This window comes from Notolepis coatsorum (assembly GCF_963971535.1).
Source record: "Notolepis coatsorum genome assembly, chromosome: 14".
NCBI classification, from domain to species: domain Eukaryota; kingdom Metazoa; phylum Chordata; class Actinopteri; order Aulopiformes; family Paralepididae; genus Notolepis; species Notolepis coatsorum.
The window spans coordinates 35,399,510-35,422,412 of NC_140178.1; the positions used below are offsets into that span (position 1 = coordinate 35,399,510).

Here is a 22,903-nt window from a genome sequence, read left to right on the forward strand (position 1 = left end):
GACGTGTATGTGTGCATTCATTAAGGTGTACGGGTTGATTCAGGTGGCTAGGGGCTGCACACTCGTCTCTAATCTATTGACCCCATCTAAGCCGGCAAAACAAAGGCAGCATTCACACGGTTCAAAGCATAGAAAACGGGGACCACACAGACGAATGTGAAACAGAGAGACTTTGCTCCTCGACTTCACTAACAACCCCTCCCCTTATTGCCAGGCTGATAACGGACTGACTCATGCCGCCTTGCTTCAGATTTACAGCCCCGATTCTGTCCTCGCTCGCTGAAAGAGGCCACTGTGCTGTCGGCACTAGTGAGGAGTCTATTCACACATACACTGGATGAGGGTGACAGAGTGCTGACTGTGTGTGTGTGTGTGTGTGTGTGCGTGTGTGTGTGTGTGTGAGACAGAGAGAGAGAGAGAACAGCAGATCCAGTGATTGAGAATGGACAGAGTATTCTCAAGTGCAATATGTTAAGTGAGAGTGTGTGAGATTATTTTTTGTTTGTTTGAAGGAGCAGGTTGAACAGATGGCTGTGTGTGTGTGTGTGTGTGTGTGTGTGTGTGTGTGTGTGTGTGTGTGTGTGTGTGTGTGTGTGCGCGTGTGCAGACACTAAGAGGAAGTACCCTGCCCCCTGTTGTTGATACAAACTAAGACTTCACCCCTGCTATATCTCAATCTCATTCTCTCCTGCATGGCGAGAAGAGAGAAGAGAAGAGAGAGACTGACAGGTGCAAGTGTGAACAATATGGAGTCATGTGAGAGAGAGAAGAGACTCAGAGAGATGCTAGATAGAGAAAGATAGACAGACAGACGCAGACGGATATACAGATATACAGATAGACAGATAGATAGATAGATAGATAGATAGATAGATAGATAGATAGATAGATAGATAGATAGATAGATAGATAGATAGATAGATAGATAGATAGATAGAGATAATAACAAGCAGAGACAGGCGTCGGAGTGAAAGCAATTGACAGTGTGGGAGGATCGTTGACTAAACTGGCTTGTGTCTCAAACTGAGTCTAGCTGGGAGTAGAAACGGGGGAATAAAATGAGGAGGAAAGAGATGCGGGTGTGTGGGGAAATATCCAAACATCATCCTGACAACTCTCCTCCCACAGTATCGTATCGATATATTTGCCAGTCAGTATCGTGGTGATATGGTATGGATACGTGCCAGTCAGTATCGTGGTGATATTATATATCGGTGTTATTTATAAAAATCTGTGTATATTTGATTCTAGAGATACATTTGAAACAGTTGACCTGAATACACACCCAGCTGGTGTTAAAATTGCATCAAATACACACTTTAACTTTTCAAACTCTTTAATGACTTTGTATCGAGGTGTTGTCTTTTATACCACCATGACAGGCTTTGAATATTTCTTTTTACATGAATGGTTAATAATTGCAATAATATATTGTAGTGTTAATATTATTACAATATGTTAAATCTAAATTCCTGTGATCTGTATCATATCGCCAGATTCTTGCCAGCCTTAGGGACAAGATGAGAGAATGAGAGATGGAGAGGGATGATTGGCTTGGCTGTGAATAAAACACATGCCAATTAATTATTTGCAAAAAAAAAAAAATCATGCACTCAAGTTAGTCCATCTCTCCATATTGCACTGGTTATTTTAATGTGGCGAGTGTGTGTGTGTGTGTTTTTATCTGTGTCTAAAGTGTTTCCTCTGTTGCAGACATAGGATCTTTCATCAAACGAAAGCAGCAATTACCCATCACCCTCCACACTAATTATGTCATTAGGGAAGGCAGAGCAAGTATGTGTACCGGCGTGGGTTCGATGTGTGTGTTTGTCTGTGTGTGTGTATGTGTATGTCCGCCTGTGGTTGTGCGTGTGTCTGCTTGTGTGTGTGTGCGTGCGTACAGTATGTGTGCGTCTGCTTCTTATGTCAGGTAGGTAAAGGCCCTAGTAACAGCTGACTTAAGCAGCCTAGGGAGGCAAGGTAAACATCACACAGACAGACAGACAGAGACACACAGACCCACACGCACGCTCCTCTTGCCTGTATTTACATAGAAATGGCAAATCAATAAATGGAGCAGAGGAACTGAGGAGAGTGGGTTTGGTCAACGAGGGAAAGCATTTGAGCAGAATTCCATTCCAGCAGATGAAGCAGCGCATTAGGCAGGAGGACAGCAGCTCTGAGGAGCAGCATTAACTGACGTCAGTGACTCAGCAGCACGAGGACCGTTATATTTAGAAGCAGGCAAGATTCACTGAAAACGTGTTCCTTTTCAGCTACGCCCTGCTAAATCATAGCTGTCAACCATCCCGTTTTTCCCGGGATTGTCACATATTTCAACCTTCCTTCCCGCCGTCATCCCGTTCCCGTATTTATCCAGTTTTTAATTTCTTTCTTAAATTTTTACAAAATGGCTGCAATTCACCTCCGTGACGACAGGTGGCAGCAGTGTAGATTAGAACGTTAGCACAGGAAGTCAGAACGGAAGATGGTTGCGACCCGAAGAAGAAGAACAACAGCCGGATAAAGGAGGGGTTTAGCATGAAATGTATTACATATGCATTCTACAAGGTACCTACAAAAGGCAGAGAAGCAATTCTCGAAGTCAACTTCCTGTCTGTTGTTGCTAGGCAACTGCAGCGTGGGGGGAAACTGTCCCGCCTGGTACATTGTGTACGCTTCATTTAGTGGAGAAACGGATCGTTAAAGTGGCAAATTAAAGACAATCAAGCGGAATTTTCTTCAGTCCTTCACAATGTGTTACGCGTTGGCCTCAATATTTTCAAAACAAAATCGTATGAAAATGTTATGAAATTAACAAGAATGTGATAAAACATGTAATAAAAGCGGAGCTCAACTCACATCATGCCTCATAGGAAGATGGCGGAGGTCTCGTGACATAAGAGTCTCTTTGAGAGTTCCCGGAGAGCTCACTCTCGGCTGTGGTTTCTCAGTGTATAATGTATGGTGCTCTCCCTCAACATGCGAGTAGGGTGAGACAACACCATTCTTTAGTCCAAATAATACCCTACTTTATACTATATTATTGTCATTCGTTTAATGTAAAGTCAGTCTTACATTGGCACTGCTTTAACGTTGCATTTACCCATAATCCATTGCTGTATTAGACGTGCCAGTATAACTTCTTAATATGAATGAAGAGCAAATGTACAGTTAATCAATACACAATGAAACAATATCTTTATCACATGTCAAAACTACTTTAATAAAAGAAGATTTCCGTTTTTCATTTCTACTCATTCATCCAAAACAAGACAGCAATTCTACCTCTGCATGCACCGGGAGAATTGAGCTGATAGCACAGATTTGGAGTTGATAGAATGGACATTGCTGTTCTTAGGAAATGTTGCACATGGTGGAAATAATGGAAATTAACATTTCTAACATTAACATTTAGTGTATGTTTAAAGTTGATACATTGAGGCATGGTAGAATTTCACTTTATATTACAGCAGTATCCGTTTTTAACATTACAATTAGTGTCTGACACTATAGACACATGTTAAAAGTCAAAGTCAACTTTGTCATTTTCCAATTTGTGCAAGACATACAGATAAATTCAATTACGTGCCCCCTTCCCACGGTGTATATAGAAAGAGACAATAAACACAAAAGTAACATAGGACACAATATACAACACACAGGACTATGTACAATATAAACAGTGCCTACAATTAAATTAATGAATTAAATAAGAGGTAAAAGAGAACTTAGTGTAAATATTCTTTAATTTGTGTCAACGTTATAAAAATCCTATTGTATTCAACAAATTAATTATGATACACCACAATGTGCCCTTTCTATCTATTCTAAATCTATGCCACGTGATTCCACGGCTGCACAGTGCAGACAATATAATATATAATATACATACGAGGGGGAGGAGACTACATTAATCCACTTCAAATTTTCTCCCATCCCAATTTCGCTGTTTCCAATTCTCCACTCCCCTGTCTTGAACGTTGCTCGCATATGCCCCCCACAGGTCGGTCGTAGGGAGGATAGAGGCCTTGCATCACGTGTCCCCTCCGGTACACGAGGAGGCAGCCTGTCACATCTTTTCACCTGCCAGCGCGGACTCTCATTGACGAGGTGTAACGTGTGGGAGGCTCACACTAACCCTGCCATTTCCTGTCTCTGCTGTGCAGGCGTCCCCCAACCGACCTGTAGGAGTCACTGTCCACAACGTCCAGATTACCACCCATCGACTTCCACCCGCTGACTCTGCCAATTGAGCCAGTATGAGGCCGGCCCAAGCCGGAGGCAACGCCGACAGCCGGATTTGAACCGGGTGTCTCTTGCGTTGGTGACGAGCGCAATGTCCGCTGTGCCACCCAGCCGCCCCCCATTTTCATTGATGTTGATGATTATTAAACATCCTTACTCATTGATTGGAGAACATCAGGCGACGATTTTGAAACGGAAACGCTTCGAAATAACTCGAGAAACATGCTGTGGCTCCCTCCTCCCTCTCAACACGAGCTGAAGCTACTGTTAGGGCTTGGGGGGGGGGGGGGGGGGGGGGGGGGGGGCGCGGAGCTCACTGCTGTGAAGGAAGGGTGCACAGCGTTTACAACACAAGACAAAATGAGAGCATTTGGCACAATAATAGTTTTATCTTGATCATCTTGTTTTCATGATGGGAAGCCAAAATTGTAAACTTGAAATTCAATTAATCACCCAGCCTTACCTGCGGGTCGGGGGAATCGAACCGGCAACCGGTTCACAAGTTCGCTTTTTTATTTTTACTTTTAGGCTACCCCACCCCCCAAATGATGAGCGAGGCTGAAGGAAGGAAGTTGTAAACTTACGTTGCTGATCTGGTCCTGTGTTTTCTTGATTCTCTGCAGCTCTGGTGTGTCTGCCACCACGCTGAAGCCTTTCCCTTTGCTCTTTTCAAACTCCTCCTTATACAGCACCTGGACACACACACACACACAATACATTTAAAAATCACAGGATAGTCAAAAGAAAAATGCACATATTATAGTCGATCCTTGTTTACCTAAAACTACTGGGAATTAGGGCCGGGTGTTGAATGAACATCGTCAACACGGATACCAAAACCAATATACAAGAATCAAAATACAATAATAAAAATAGGCATATAAAAAATAAAATAAATAGGTAAGACACAAGATGTGCATAATAGAAAAGACATGCTAAGTTCCTGAGAAAATGGTTCCTATGTACACTACTATACAATATACAATTTACAATTTTAACTCCGCCATTTTTATATAGTGTATCTAAACTATACTATACAGTGCATTCTATAGCATTACCATAAGAGTGGTATCCACATTCCACAATACTTTGTGCATGTATGGTGCAGGTACTAAAAATGCTTGCTGGTGGGGTAACCCTTGTTACATATATGTAGATACTATATTTATATCTGTACATCCTTTACCTAATCCTACTAGTTATGCTGCTGGCCAGTATGACTTACTACCATAGTGCCTTTATACCTGTATCTCTGGACATAAATCTGCACTATTTATATATTTTATACCCAGTTTACCCTCCAACCCTCTCCTGTGGTTGGATGCCAAACCTATTTTCGTGGTACTGTGCTGTATAATGACGATACATTAATGTATTAGAAATCAAATAAAATCCCAGATCCAGGGCAAAGGCTAAAAGGCAACATGTTCCCAAAGAGCAACTTTCGTGTTGATTTGTCAATCAAATCATAATGTACACAAGAACGCTGGTAGTGATGCTGGTTGATTTGTCAATCAAATCATGATGTACACAAGAACGCTGGTCATGATTGGCTGAACAACCAGCATGGAATGTTAAGCTAAACCAGATCTAATATTAGGGTTTTTTCGAATTTCCTGATTCAAATTGATCTTCATTTGAATAATCCGATATTGATTCGTAAAATCCCAGATCGTTGTTATATTATGCTATATTGTGTTGACTTCTGCAGTATGTTATAAAATGTGCATTATACATAGCTTAGACTCTAAGCCTTAGAGGATTCCTTGTACAATTTACAGCATTAGTTATCTAATAAACTCTTTCATATCCAAGCAGAATTGGTATTGTAACTGAAATCTCCCTAACCAAATTGATAGACTCAAATCAGAAATCGAATGGGGAAATCAGTGGCAATACCCAGCCTTATCTAACATACAGGCCTAAAAACATCAGGCAGAGCACACGCTTTCTGAAAAGCTCCGTTACCATCAAGAGTTTAGAGTTTAAATGTGTTTGATTACATGTATTTCAACAAGGTTAATCCCAACAAAGTATTTTAGGAATATCCTGATTGCGATTTGAAATAACGATTCAGGGTCAGAAGAAAATATTGAATTGAAATAAAATCGGGACCTTGTGAAGAATCGAAACAAATCTGGTAAACAATACCAATAATGCCTAGCTCTGATAACCATGGAGACGATCTAGGATGGGCAGGATACCAGTTCATTAATATAAAGTGGGCCGCTTCAGCACCTTCAGGGTTAAGATGTTCCATATTAGTAGCAGATGTAATGGATGCGTACAACACACTGCTCGCTTGCCTACTAGCTGCAGGCTAGATTATGCTTTTCTGCTCCACAAATTCTGATTAGAAAATTATCTGAAAACATCAACCCGTGGTCAATTAGTCTCAATGTTTCTACAAATCACCACATTTGTACTGCTGCTCTATAAGAGTACATTTAACACTATGTGTTCGGGCCAGACGTTTCAAATGTACAATCTTATACATTCAAATATTGTATATTTGGATTCGGATATTTGGAGTTTAAAACCTTGATCTCCAACTTTTGCCAATCAAGTTGTACGTGTTTTAATTGATTTGTTATCCTTGCTTTTTGCCTCGTCTTGTTATGTTATGATTTTACTGTATATGCTGTGTGATTTTATATGCTTTATTTTTTGTTTATTTCTGTATGTACACTCAACGTGACGGGAAACCTCTGTTGCCTTTTGAGTTTAAATAAAGGTTTGAAATTAAATATACACTGAGAAAGTTATCATATGCACTACTACAACCAGGATAAGGAAAAGCATTGTAAATGTGTGTGTGTGCGTCTGTCTGTCTGTGAATGTGTGTGTGTGTGTGTGTCAGGTAAGCCCCGCCTTTTTCTCTTTTGTCAACGAGTGCTGACAGTAACTTCCTGTTAGAGTGAAAGATCTGCTGACTGCCTTATACGGTCAGACTGGGAGGTGTAGTGTGTGTAGTGTGTGTGTGTGTGTGTCTGTGTGTGAATGTGCGTTCGTGTACCACTCCCACCCATTATGACCCGTACGAGCGCAGGAGGAAGTGGCCCAGCCCATGCAGCGTCAAGTGAATTACAATAAACGGTGCTTTCCCCTCACAGCTGGGCTACTGCTGATGCAATGGACTGTGTGTCCTACTCATGATCCCCGCACTACAAATCTACAAGCACTGCCCCACACACCCGATACAGAACAATACTCATACATCCTCGCATTGAGAAACGTAACCTACAGGCTACAGAGGCGGTGCAGGGTTCCCACCTCTTCTAAAACAGCCTCGGTGACATTTTCAACAATGACAAAGCACTTTAATTCCACCTGCCCACAGCAAAACTCTAGCCTCCGTGGTGACTGCGCCGGTTTCCTGCCCGCTCCCAAAGAGAAAGGAGCCTGGTGCTGGCGCCGTATATTGCCAGAAAACCTAGCGTAGAACCCAGACAGCCACATTGTAATGTTTGATGCTGCTTAACAGAGTGCTGCTGCTGACCAGCACCTTATGATGATGTGACTTGTTCGTGATTCACGGCGAGAGAGGGGTGTGTGCTCAGCGACGCAAGGCTGTGTGTCTCAGTCTGCGACGCCCTGACGTGAAGTCAGCGGGCAGGAAAGGAATTACAGGGAAATTACTTCTGATCCTCATATCAATGTAATTATCTCTGGCTCTGAACAAGCCCGTTCCTGGAGAGAACCATGTGGAATATTAATGCCTCTTCCATCCATCTCCCCCCTCTCTCTCGCTCTGCTCCTGTTTGAAAACACACGCTCATCCTCCATGTTTAATTCTTACCCATCTCTGCTGCTTTGTCTAGCCAGGGCCGTGCAACAGCTCCCTTTCCACCAATCACGTCTCTCCCTTCTCACCCCACCCACATTTCTCTCTCTCTCTCTCTCAACGCTCCTTTTTCATTCATTCATATTTCACAGCCTCAGCAGCAGACAGACAGACAAGAGTCCCTCCACAGAGGGAAGTACAGTTCTTCTTCATCATGATCTCTCTTGTCTGTTTGCATTCCTCCAGCTTTCCTTCCTCCTGGGAATCCACTTTTATCCCCCCCCCCCCTCTCTCTCTGTATGCATCTCTCTCTCTCCCCCCCTCCTTCCTGCATGCCACATTGGTCTCCCTTATCCCTCTCTCGCTCTCTATTTTCTGTATCTCTTTCTCGGCCATAAAGTCTTGTAATGAAGTGTGACAAACCTCTCTACCCTGCTACCATAGCAATAGCGTTCCCGTGGCAACGAGGCAGTGGCGAGGGGTTAGATAAATGGCCCCGGTTTCCCCCCCCCACAAACACACGCACGCTTCAGAGTTTCAATCGCTGCCATGGTAATCAACTTTTTTTTAACCCCTCCAAAAATAAGTATTAGCTCAAAATAAAAGAAAAAAGGTATTGAAATAATAACATTATTCATCAGTTCTTCTCCAACAAGGATATTTAGAGTTTACAGAAAACCTATCTACCTCTTTAGCTCTTGTCTACCCGTGAGACTTTGTGCTTCTCGACGAGGCTACATTTATTGTCCAGTATGTCATTGTGCCTCACTGTCCGCTAACAGGTGCTTTGGCAGAGTGTAGGCTACCCTGCCTGAACCCAGTGTTTTCATTAACTGTTGAGCAATGAATGAGCAATGAGACTACAGCATCAGTTATGACTCACTTTCTGGTATCTGTAATGGGCTTTATCGCCATAGAGTCAAGTGTTTTTTGTGAGATGCCGGTGGTTGACACTGGTCTTTCTGTCACACAAGTTCACAACCATTGTATGTTAGCTTGTGTTGTACTTATATCATTCAAAGCTCCAGGTATGTTAGCTTGTGTTGTACTTATATCATTCAAAGCTCCAGGTATGTTAGTTTGTGTTGTATTTCATATCATTCAAAGCTCCAGGTATGTTAGTTTGTGTTAACTCTTTCTGCGCCATACCCGACATTACTCGGGTTTCGTCACCAACCGTTGAGCGCCATACCCGAGATTTCTCGGGTTTAGATCCTTTGATATTTTTCCTTTGATCCCCATTCTAAACACTCGCGCGGACCTCCCTGTGTCTCCCTTGCACCTCTGCCTACGTTAAAATTGCAATGACGATCAAATCCCGCCAATTGCAATGACGATCAAATCCCGCCAGGTGGCAGTGTCGCCTACCTTTTGCACTGGGGATCTAAGTTGTCTTTCAGTACTGAGGTACCTCTGGCTGCACGAATCCCTTCCCCCTCAAAGTAAATCACACACAACAATCTGTCGGAGATTTGATCGCTTGGAACCTATCGTTTCCCGTATTATAGCCGTACCCAATGGACACAAATAATTGCGACCGCGATGGGATTACTGGGATTATTCATTTTGGAGTACCTTCTGACTAAGGTAAAGTCTATTCTATGTCTATTTTACTGAAACTAAAACATGCTTTTGTGTCGATCACAGCGTCATCTTTTACCGAACCTAAAACATGCTTTTGGTAACGATGCAGCTTCGTAAAACGCTGGCGCCATTGAGTAAAGATGGGAAAACAGCGTGGCAGTCAATGAGTTAAGGCTTAAGGCTGAGATACGTTTCAACGTCGGGGTTGTAATACACTGCCGAACCACTAGGTGGCTATGCTGCATTTACAAATGGCTATATTTTCGGACTTCCTCTGCTTTCTTCGATTTGGTCCATGTTTGTAATGTAGTTAATCACGATCGATAATGGAATGCTCCAACCAAGCTCCCGAGATGATAAATGGTAAACTTTGATCATCCTAAATCATTCTCTGCCAGTACTGTAAGTCTATGGAGATGTTCACCTTCTTTGCAGGGCTATAACTTTTTAAATTGTATTGCTAAATTGACATTACTATGGCCCATTCAACATCGATTAGCTATCGTTCAGGATGTAGGAACGTTTTACTTTTTCATTCACACATTCATACGAAAATACCGTCTAGAGTATAAATATGTTTTTATCGTTTTCTGCAGAATTTCCTAGAACGTGAGATAGACATAAATGCATATATTAGATTATCAAATGCCGTTTGATACGATCAACGTTATATTACAAATTTCAACTGTACATGGTCCTAAGCGTTATGACTGATCATCCGCGGGTGAACGGAGGGGGGGGGGGGGGGGGTCGTTTATAATTCCGTGACCGACGTTAAATGATTTATGTAGTATGGGTGATATATAGATCAGAGCAATTTGTATAGAAAATGATAAAGATAAATGCTGAGAGTGGAGCAAACAGATCCCAGTTATGTGATGTGGATCGATGCGATCCAGTTCCGGTTTGTATAATACTAATATACGCCCAAATCATGTGGATTATTGAGTTATGGCAAATATTCATATCCACGGTGTGTGTCTTGAGTCCAGGGATGATAAACGAGTGGCCGGACGGAATAGGGAGACGCACCGGTATCACAAGAGATCCACTTCCGGTTGCAACTCGCCGATCAGCCACCAGGTGGCAGTATTGAAGCGTTGCAGAGTTGTGATGGCTCCCGCAGCATATGACAAGGCTCCGTGAGTGAAATATGAATACCATGACGAAAATATGAAATATGAACTTGAAACACGTCGTACGCCGTTATTGGCAGAATTGGCATGAACTTGAAACCCGTCGTACGACGTGATTGCCGGGAAAAGTGTTAAGAGACTATTACACTTTCATTAGGCCTGTATAGACTATTTCACTTTCATTAGGCCTGTATAAAGATACTATTCACTTTCATTAGGCCTGTATAAAGATACTAGTATTTCACTTTGATTAGGCCTGTATAAAGATACTATTTCACTTTGATTAGGCCAGTATAAAGATACTATTTCACTTTGATTAGGCCTGTAAAATATACTATTCACTTTGATTAGGCCTGTATAAAGATACTATTTCACTTTGATTAGGCCTATATAAAGAGCCTATTACACTTTGATTAGGCCTGTATAAAGAGGCTATTTCACTTTGATTAGGTCAGTATAAAGATACTATTTCACTTTGATTAGGCCTGTAAAATATACTATTCACTTTGATTAGGCCTGTATAAAGTTACTATTTCACTTTGATTAGGCCTGTATAAAGAGGCTATTTCACTTTGATTAGGCCTGTATAAAGTAAATGAATGAATGAATAATAACAGCAAGTTTGAAGAAAGTACATAAACCTCCCTGTTACAAAGCTTAGAATATTCAATGATGATTGATGCTGAAGCTTCACTCAAAAAACGATATTTGGGAGTCGGGCCAGCCCTAGTATATTATATATATACACAGGCAAATTGTGAAGCACACTGTAATATTTAGGTGGTTGGTGGCTTCAGCATGTGTGCAAGTGTACGTACATCTGTCCACGCACGCATGCACACACACTGAGTTCAAGTAATCAGAAGCCATTTCCTGTGTTTCTCTGAACACCATGACGGGGTCCTCTATGCAGAAACATCAGACATCTCCTATAGAGCTCCTCCTCTGAAACATGAGTCTTACAAAGAGTCCTTAGACTAGTCATTCATCATCACACAGATTGCACATGCCAACGCACACACACAAAACCTTCATGTATTATAATAATCATATATATGTATATATTTTCGTTTTTTGACAGTGGTAAAACAGTATTATTATAATGTTTTGTGTCAGGATTGGTGTTTGTTTGAGTTTTTTTAGGACAAACGGCCCCTGCTGAAAAACACCATCTGTGCCTGGCTTCATATACGACACCCCTCCTCGTGTGACCTCCATAGCTACGCAAGCCCCACCCATACACAGACCCCCCCCCCCCCCTCTATAGTATGGTGTGATAGTGGAGTAAGCCAGAGGCCAGGGACTATGCCTTCTCTCTGGTAGAGGCAACATTATCTCCACTAGTGTGTGTAGACACTACAGACCATCTCTCTGGTAGAGGCAACATTATCTCCACTAGTGTGTGTAGACAGACCTTCTCTCTGGTAGAAGCAACATTATCTCCACTAGTGTGTGTAGACAGACCATCTCTCTGGTAGAGGCAACATTATCTCCACTAGTGTGTGTAGACAGACCTTCTCTCTGGTAGAGGCAACATTATCTCCACTAGTGTGTGTAGACAGACCATCTCTCTGGTAGAGGCAACATTATCTCCACTAGTGTGTGTAGACAGACCATCTCTCTGGTAGAGGCAACATTATCTCCACTAGTGTGTGTAGACAGATCATCTCTCTGGTAGAGGCAACATTATCTCCACTAGTGTGTGTAGACAGATCATCTCTCTGGTAGAGGCAACATTATCTCCACTAGTGTGTGTAGACAGACCATCTCTCTGGTAGAGGCAACATTATCTTCACTAGTGTGTGTAGACAGACCATCTCTCTGGTAGAGGCAACATTATCTCCACTAGTGTGTGTAGACAGACCATCTCTCTGGTAGAGGCAACATTATCTCCACTAGTGTGTGTAGACAGACCATCTCTCTGGTAGAGGCAACATTATCTCCACTAGTGTGTGTAGACCAGCGTTTCCGTTAGCCGGTAATTACCGGTTTTTGACCGGCAAAATCTGTTGAAGTCCGACATATTTAATCTCTCCGGTCATAATGTCCGGTGAAAATAATTCCCTCTAAACACAATTAGATTATTTGAATTGTATTAAAATAGGCTAAAATTAAATAGCCTATGCGATGAACGAAACAAACAATCATTAAGCAGCCGGTCTAATAATGACATTGTCTTGTCAGCGCGAGCTGGCTGCTGATATATTTGCGAGAAGCATCCATCTGCCGGCCGGCAGGGTGCAGTACTCCAATTCAGCCATTGGCAATTCAGCTGTTGGGTGGGGGCGCTGCTGAGCGGTTTCCAGACCGGACCTAAAAACACTGCTGCTCCATGCTTCACGTAAATATATCAGCAGCCAGCTCGCGCTGACAACAGAATGTCATTATTAGACCGGCTGCTTGGTGAAGCAACGATGAAACAAATGATTGTTTTGTTCATCGCATAGGCTATTTAATTTTAGCCTATTTTAATACAATTCAAATAATCAAATTGTGTTTAGAGGGAATTATTTTCACCGGACATTATGACCAGCACCAAGTCGTTGGGAGGTGGAGATATAAATCACGCAAACCCACGATAATGTTCAGTTCTTCGCTTGATATAATTAATATAAATGTCCAATATAACGGAATTCGTTAGCTCATAAAAATGTGATTATAACAGACTGCTGTTTATTAAGGTCGGGCAGACTGCCCACCGACACCTCAAGTCGGCAGCAGCACGAAGTCTCGAGGGACTTATTTATTTGGAATATATTAATGACTGTATATACGCAAAAGTAGCCTAGTTTTAAGTTAAAATATTATAAATGCCTTGATGATGTCATTCTTTATATAGGCATATCAATTGTTTTTAAGCTCAATAAACTCTGACCGGAATTTATCCCATTTGTCCGGTAGATTGAAATCTACCGGACACTCAGACCTGCAAAAAAAAATTCTAACGGAAACCCTGGTGTAGACAGACCATCTCTCTGGTAGAGGCAACATTATCTCCACTAGTGTGTGTAGACAGACCATCTCTCTGGTAGAGGCAACATTATCTCCACTAGTGTGTGTAGACAGACCATCTCTCTGGTAGAGGCAACATTATCTCCACTAGTGTGTGTAGACAGACCATCTCTCTGGTAGAGGCAACATTATCTCCACTAGTGTGTGTAGACAGATCATCTCTCTGGTAGAGGCAACATTATCTCCACTAGTGTGTGTAGACAGACCATCTCTCTGGTAGAGGCAACATTATCTCCACTAGTGTGTGTAGACAGACCATCTCTCTGGTAGAGGCAACATTATCTCCACTAGTGTGTGTAGACAGACGAGTGCTCTCTTACTTAGAAGGGGAATGCCACCCAGTTTAGGACGTTGTGTTATTCCTGTACAGCCAGGACAGTTTTGTAAATAATTATTATGAACTTACAATTGCTAATAATTATGAAGCAATAATCAGTTTTCACGCATCACTCTCTCCTCCCGAGGCTATAAATCAAGAGAAAACACATGTCAGCTGGATGTAAACTCCAGGGTCACTCCATAGACCATGAATTTGGTACTAGCCCGAGATGAGCCTTAGAAGTGGGTGGCATTCACCTTTAAAAAGGGTAGAATCTGTTATGCCGTCAAACAGAGATATCTAGCACTCCCTGGACTGTGTTTTGTAAATCTTTTTGATTTGGTCTGGTGTGTGGGGGTGAGCTCAGCGGGGATAGGGGACGGGTGGCTCCATAAGCTCGTTTTCAGTCACGTGACACAGACATCACGCGGCAAATTCAGATGGCGGGCAGAAGGTGAGGAGCGGACAAGACGAGAGAAAAGCCCTCATTGTGCTCGTTTAGATGACGAGATACACGAAGAAACAGAAAGTCACAACCAGTGTTGGACGCGAGTGACCCTTATGTTACGAAGAGGAGCAGTTTTTCAGCTAAATTGAAAGATTCACCTGCTATGGCAAAACCACGATTACATTGTGCGAAAACTGAAGGGACTGTATAGATTCGCCATAGATTCGGGAACTGTGGATTATGTGCTTTTTGTGGATAACCTATCATTATGTTATGAAGAGGAGCGATTGTTCAACTGAATTTAAAGACTCGCCTGATATGGAGGCACGAGTCAGTACACCAACATTACATTTACATTACATTTAGTCATTTAGCTGACGCTTTTATCCAAAGCGACTTACAAGTTCTGGACAACAAGTCAGCAGGAAGGGTACAACTCTTTCAGCTGAGTAACAATGTTCATCAAACAGTGTTGAAACTTGAGTGCTACAGTGTTGAGTGCGTTGTAATAAAGACATATTAGTATAGTAGTCAGAGCGCATGATAGTAGAGGACAGTAAGAAGGTTCGTGTTTTTTTTTTTTTTCATTTCAAATATTGATTGAAGAAGCGTGTTTTTAGTCGACGACTAAAGTTTGGTGTGGTTTTGGCTGTCCTGACAGTGGTGCAAAGTTAGTTCCACCATTGCGGAGCGAGGACCTTGTTACCTTGTCCTCCAGACATGCTTCTAGCGTTACAAGAAAACAAATGAGCATGTATGGAGGCATACAAGTGTTCCGTTAGCGGTTGGGTCCTTGAACTCAGTACCAAGCTGCTCCACATGACTGTCGTTTTGGTTTTCACCAAGGTTGACTGGATTTTTTTCTTTTACTGTCCTGTGGATGAACCTGGCAACGTTCAAAGCATCGGCGCCTCTTGACATCAAGTTATGGTTGTTTACGGGCGGGTGGGTGGTGCAGCGGTCTAAGCGCTCGTCACCAACGCGTGAGACACCGGTATCGAATCCGGCTGCCAGCGTTGCCTCCGGCTTGGGCCGGCCATCATACTGACTCAATTGGCAGAGTCAGCGGGAGGGGAGTCGATGGGTGGTAATCTGGTCGTTGTAAACAGCGACTCCTACAGGTCGGTCAGGGCGCCTGCACAGCAAGGACAGGAGATGTCGAGGGTAGTGTGAGCCTCCCACACGTTACACCTCGCCAATGAGAGTCCGCGCTGGCAGGTGAAAAGAAGTGGCTGGCTGACTCCGCATGTATCGGAGGGGACATGCAATAGATTCTTCAACCCTCCCTATGACCGACCAGTGGGGGGCACATGCGAGCAACGATCAAGACAGGGGAGGGGAATTGGCACGACTAAATTGGGATGGGAGAAAAACAGAAAAGGGGAGAAAAAGTGGATAAAAAAAAAAAGTTATGGTTATTTACCTAGTGTTACTACTAGGTTAACCACTCAAAAGATCTGGTGAAATGACACTCAAGAGCCAGGGAAAGTTTGTCTCTGTGGTTACGAGTTTGGTTTGAAAGTGAGCAGGAATTGCATTTTAGGCTCAACGTTAGCTAAGCACGTCCGTCACTGGCACATCATTTCGGGGGCTGGATGATAAACGGGCTCGGCTTTACACTGACATTGCGTTTTGGCTCGTTTCCACCACACAGAACCACGGAAAGCGTCCATTTGGATACCTACAGTATGATGCTTAACCCTTTCACTACCACACTACCAAATGGTTAACCTTTTCACTGTGACAATACAGAAGGTTAACCCTTTCACTACCACACTACAGACGGTCAACAGACAGGTTAACCTTCTGTAGTGTAGCAGTGAAAGGGTTAAAGCACTACTTACAAGCACTGGGTATATGATTGTTTAATGCTTTTGGAGGAAATTGAGCTAGATTATAATGTTTGCTAATTCCCTTCCTATTTTATCCAGCTGTGGTGGCGATGTGGTGGTGAGGCAACACGGCTGCTACATGACTTTAGTCGCTCAGAGTTCAGTGGGGATTGATTTCATGCACTATGAGCCTATATGATGACAGTATAACGTTTTGGTGAAGTCAAAATATTATTATAATAATAATAATAATGCAGGACCTCTTTAGGGGGTCTTTAAATCGACATGCAACGAACTGGACATGCAATTGTAGCGGCACACACACACCGGGATACACACACACACAGTCTTTTCTCAGTCGCCGATGCGATGGAGTCTCTGCGCCTAACCCATCCCAACGTCCTTCCCCCCATGGGCAGCCGGGAGCAGATAGGGCGTCAACGTGAGCCGCGCCCCAGGGACCAATCCAAGTGCTCCTGTCCGTCTTCGTCAAGGACGCCACAGCGTTAGCGACCTGTTGTTGTGCATGTTTTTCCATTGGGTTTATCTTATCGGGGGGAAACCCTTGTGAGCATGGGGAGAACATGCAAACTCCACACAGAAAGGCCTGGGAGATACCCCACCTGGGTACCTGGCATCATGGAAACCTGGTCCCCAAGCGGGAATCGAACCCCGGACCTTCTTACTGTGAGGCGACAGTGTTGTTAACCACTACACCACGTGCCGCCAAATTATGGTTTTGCCCCTGTGTGTGTGTGTGTGTGCTGCAATCACTGCCTGACCACCATCTGCAGTTCGCGCCACAGCAACGCAGTGATGTGATGTCATCAGCAAACAACCTACTGCTAGCCACACCTCAGGCTCTGCCAAGAGAGGTCTGGAGAAATTCACAGTAAAATACATTACTATATAGCTATAATATACTGCATATATCCCATTTACATTTTACATTTAGTCATTTAGCTGACGCTTTTATCCAAAGCGACTTACAAGACCAGACGCCAGACCTCTCTCGGCAGAGCCTTAGGTGTGGCCAGTGTTGGCCACTGGCCAGCAATAGCAACCCATCCCCCTATTGCCACTCGGCCCCAATCCACACGAAATACCAAAAAAACAACATTTAAACAAAGTGCATTATCAAACAGTGCTATTTTTACCAAAGGTTGCTTCTTTCTAACCCTCTGCAGTTGAACTTCTCTCCCTCTGTCATTTTTTTTTTTTTATCCACTTTTTCTCCCATTTTTCTATATTTTCTCCCATCCCAATTTCGTATCATCCAATTCAACCCTCCCCTGTCACGAACGCTGTTTCTTGCCTCCCACAAGCCGGCTGCAATGTGGACTAAGTCATACATAGCACAAGTCCCCTCCGGTACTTGAGGTAACAGCAGTCGCATCTTTTCACCTGCGCAGCTCGATCTCTCAGTGGCGAGGAGTAATGCGTGGGAGGCTCACGCTGCCCCCGACACTTCCTGATTCTACTGCGCAGGCGCACCAACCGACTTGTAGGAGTCGCTTGTTCACAACGTTCGATCCCCACCCTTCAGTTTTCCCTCCCCGTAATACGGCCAATGTGTATTACTGCGGACGACCAGCTAAACTGAAAACAATGTGGAGAGCTGGATTCGAACACGCGAATCCTAGCGTCTCCACACTGGTGGCGAGTGCCTTGCCCACTACACCACCTAGCCGCCCATTCTCCCTCGGTCATCTTTATAGTTCCCCCTCTGTGTGACGCAGGTGAGAGTAGAGAAACACAAATCACTACTGTATCGTATTATCGACTGATGGGACACGTAGCACAACATGGAAGCATGTTGTCTATTTTATGATTATTGTCTATTTTATACCAATTTTATGTCTGCACTCTGCACTGTATGCAATGCTTTTATTTAGCCAATGCTATGCTCATTTTATGCTATTATGTCTATTTTGTGTCTCCATTACTGCTGTGAAGCACTTTGGGCTGCAATTATTGTATGAAATGTACTATACAAATTAAGTGTATTATTATTATTACTACCACTGTCCAGATGAATAACTACAGATTAGATGTAGAGTGGGGGAGAGGGGAGAAGGCTGAGTGGGTGGGTGGGGGTTAATTTGGTTTTCTGATGGGATTAATATGGATTAATGTGCATGTTGGTCGAATGGGGGCGTCGTGGTCTCTCTAGCCAGCTCCTTGGGCGTGGTGGTGATGGTGGGGGGGGGGGGGGGTGTTGTGAGAGACTGGATCCTGGAGGACCAAACAAACACACACCCCAAACAACACTGATACACAGATAAGAAAGCAAAGTACGCTTAGTTCCTACACATTTCAACTTTCCCCTGGCCTTCATTTCTTGACTTGATTTAACCCTTTCACTGCCACACTACAGGTTAACCCTTTACTATCACACTACAAAGGGTTAACCTTCTGTAGTGTGGTAGTGAAAGGGTTAACCTGCTGTTGTGCGGCAGTGAAAGGAAATATAACAAAATGTGAAATTACAGCGGGCAATGCCGGGCATACTACTACATAACTACCTACTGCATACTATAGGCTACCCATGTAACCCTGTATGACACCCTGTATGTACAATAGTGCTGTATATACAGTATATACATTTATATATTATATTTTACCGCATATACATCCATATCTGTCTAAATGTATCTGCATATAATTCTTCTATATACCTACTTATACACCTACATACTCTGTATGAAAGCATGTATAACAATGCTGTATTATATACATATATTTATTCTTACCGTATATATATCTATCCACATCTGTCTGTACATACCTGCATATAATCCTTTTTACATATCTGTAGATTCTATATACATATCCCTTACCCACTCTTACTAGTTACGCTGCTGGCCAGTATATGACTCACTACCATAGTATCTTTATACCTGTATCACTGTACATATTAATACTATAAGTAACTCTGTACATACATCTGATTAGCACTATACTAGTACTAAAATGTATATATTTTATACCCAGTTTAATCACCTGTACATTGTATATTACTATTGCACTTTACCGTTACAGTTGCACTCTGGTTGGATGCCAAACTTATTTTCGTTGTACTGTACTTTTAATCTAATCTAAAAAATAAATAAAAAAACACTTTTGCCCACTTATTTTCCCAGACGTTTTGTGCAAAACCACTCAAAGCTTTCAAGGCCTAGTAATGATTAATGGTCCAATGCTTTCCCAGCGTAGAAACCCTGAACACAACTAGTGCAGGAGGTGGAAACATGATGAGGAAGGAAGATAACGATAGCGAACGATAACACGCTGGCTTTGCCACAGACCCATATGGCAAACTGGGCTACAGTAGGCAGAAAAACACAGAGTTACAACCATAACCACAACAACAAACAGAAACTCCAACTAAGCGTCTTGGCTGAGGTGGAGAGCAAATCTCTCTCTCTCTCCCTGTGAGAAAGTCATCTTTATAACAGCAATAACACACGACCCAGTTCAGAGGGGTATTTTCGTCTGATGGGTCTTTCTTTTTCTTTTCTTTTTTTTACCTTCTAGAATATATTTGGGTCTTTGTTATTTAAGGAAAGTGCCTTAGGACAGCCAGTTCTGGACCAGGCAGTGTTCAGAGAGAAACGATTTGGCCCAGACCCATAAGTCTGCACTGTGCACCCGCAGCGCGTGCAGTTATGTCCCCACCGGTGTTGTAAAATGCTAATACTTATTAGGTTCCAATAAGGTCAACGTCATGGCCATGCAACCTTCGTCCAATATTAAACCACACACTCAGCCACGCTCTATTACATAGACACAGGTGAAAGAAATCAGGTGATTATCACCGCAATTATAGGAAGGTGATTTGCATGAAGAACACAACCAGGAAAATATATGGAAACACACTTTTGCTCTGAGTCATGAAGCAGTCATCAGCTGTGTGAGTGAGTGTGTGTGTAGGTGTGTCTGTGTCTGTGTGTGTGTGTGTGTGTGTGTGTGTGTGTGTGTGTGTGTGTGTGTGTGTGTGTCAGAGCTGGTAGAATAGTTATTAGCCTTGTGGGTGCCGGGGAGTTCTCAGACTAGGGTTTAAAATCAAGCCTGATCCGAACCGAGCCTGTGAGAGCAAAGGGCATTGAGCGGCCCGGTCCGAGATAATAACTTAACTGAAGCTGTGTGCATTTGTTTGATTACCTGGCTCTGGTTCTGGCTCTGCTGTTTGAGGCGACGGTTCTCCGGAGTGTCAGCCACGGCGGTGAAAGTTGTCTTGGGGTAGTGTCTGGTAAAAACACACACGAGAACGTGGAGAACATCAGTACAAAAACACACACACAGGCAGACAGTGGCTTTCACACAGGCACACAGTGTCCAAACCAAGCCTAGTCTGTGTGAGAGAACACTGTGCAGTGTGGTGGGCTCCCAACAGAGAGTGCGTTTGTTACTGGAGGTGGTCCTCAGGTTGCGTTAGGACCAGGAGCACCTGCAGACAAAAGGTACGTCAGTAGAACACACTGTGCTTTGTGCCGGTGGGGGCCGAGCTAGACTCTTGGAAAAACACACACAAAACAACACACACAAGAGGTGCAAGCAGGGGTTGTGTGTGTGTGTGTGTGTGTGTGTGGGGGGGGGTGACGGCCTCAAGGTTGTTCAGAGGCCTGGAGAAGAGCCATAGCAGGTACGGAAAACACACGGCCAGGCTTTACACACACACGACTGTGCAAACAGCCCTACAGGGGACAACAGGAAGAACAGCATGCAAGAAAAAGAGAGAGGGGAAAGGGAGAGAGAAGAGAGAAGAGAGAAGAGAGGGAGAGGGAGAGGGAGAGGGAGAGGGAGAGGGAGAGGGAGAGTGTGAGCTGTGAGTATGAGTGATGTCATGGGCTGCTCCTTCAGCCGAGAGTGAACACAAGGCTCTTTCTGAATGGATTTGGGGGGAATTTTCTGGACAGCCGCAGATCCGTAACCAACCAACCTACCTCCTACCGCCCTGGAGAAAACGCTCTGTCTGAAATACAACCACACACACACACACACAAACCCACCCAAGTCATGGCCAAGTTGTGCGCTCACTCACACATGCGCGCCGCGCACACACACACACACACACACACACACACACACACGCGGCCAAGCTACATCCACACAGACATGCAGCAGACAGAGCCAGATTCCAAAGGCCTTTCACTGCAGGCTTGCTTATTATTGATTCCTTAAACCGCCGTAAATGATTTGTGTGTGCGAGTGTGTACAGCTTAAGTCCGTGTTTTTATATACTGGAGAGCACTCCGCATTAGGAGCCTTGGGATCCACAACTAATGGTGCCTGCCACTTCAATCGTGTCCCGAAGGCAGTGACAAACACATGGATGAAGTCCAGCAGGAGAGAAGAAGAGCCCTAATGGCTCGTATGGAGGACTACAATACCCAGCATGCCCCAGGGCGTGGGACAACCGCAAATTCCCTCGCCGCCTCTGGCTACCCCATTTAGCCACTATGTTTATCGTTTCCTTGACAACACGGTAAACACATGAATGCTAATAATAATATCGTCTGTTGTAAGCAGTGAGATTATCTCTCAAAGAGATTTTCAAAGGAATGGGGTTAAACTATGTTAGACCGAGAGCTCCTGCGAACAACAAAATTAACAACTACTTGAAGTGCTCCACAGATTAGGCGATGTGAAGTGGAACATTCTGGTGAAACGCAGCGGAGGCAGACTCCGTATTCACCTCAGCACTGCTGGCAGCAAACAGGCCTGAGCATGCTCACAGTCTGTCCCGTTACAGCTCTGCTACTACCGGCACTCATTTTCCTGAAAAGGCCACTATCGGATCCATTCAAATGTAGCGGTTTGCATGCGCTGGTAGCCAAGGTCTCATAGGCAAAGGAGAAGATAAGATATTCCTTCCTTTATTGATCCACTTAGGGAAATTCAGGGAGCGCGTGCGCCGTGCGTCCCCTCACTTTGTCATGGGAACGGTTCTGTGAGAAGCAAAAGGGGTCCTGGCTCAGCTGCTCTAGTAATAAAAGTTACAAACACGTTATATTTCTGGAAACGGGTGGGTCTGGTTTGTGGCAGTGTGGCTACACAGACTCTCTGCTTCTGAGAACATCTTTGTGGCCATTTGCCTGTGGCAGAGACGGGCTATGTAGTTAAGAGCCACACGCAAACCCGATAGTTACAACATCCACATTGCGTATCAGTTGGGAGTTGCTGTAAAACATACACAATTCCTGCTGCACATGAAAGCACCGTTGCCAAGAATGAGTAGGTGCTGGTAGTAATATGTATGCGATTGCGTGTATTCAACAAAATCATGCTCATGTGTCTAGGCCTAGTATGTGCCAGCGTTTTCTTTCCTGCGTGATGGCGATGAGTCAAGCGTCAGGAACACTCATGTGTCAGGCAAGGTAACAAGGTGTTAAGTCCCATGCACACGTCTCTGTGACATAAGCGTGAACAAATAAGAACAGCCGTGTGAGCGCCGTACGGACGGAGGGGTCAACACGGTGGGGTGTGCAACTGTGCGTACTATCGTCCATCTATCCCACTGTCAAAAGTCTCTTGTTT

At 43.7% G+C, this 22,903-nt stretch overlaps 1 protein-coding gene across 4 annotated transcripts in view; it reads right to left on the reverse strand.

Annotated features, from left to right (window-relative positions):
• lasp1 (LIM and SH3 protein 1) overlaps window positions 1-22,903 on the reverse strand; it is a 77,766-nt gene that overhangs the window by 10,920 nt on the left and 43,943 nt on the right. For all 4 annotated transcript variants that reach the window (XM_084328556.1, XM_084328558.1, XM_084328555.1 and 1 more), the window contains exons 3-4: window positions 20,528-20,612; window positions 4,833-4,940 (exon numbers count right to left, since the gene is read on the reverse strand). In XM_084328556.1, coding sequence (XP_084184682.1) covers window positions 4,833-4,940; window positions 20,528-20,612 — 193 coding nt within the window. The remainder of the gene's footprint in view (window positions 1-4,832; window positions 4,941-20,527; window positions 20,613-22,903) is intronic.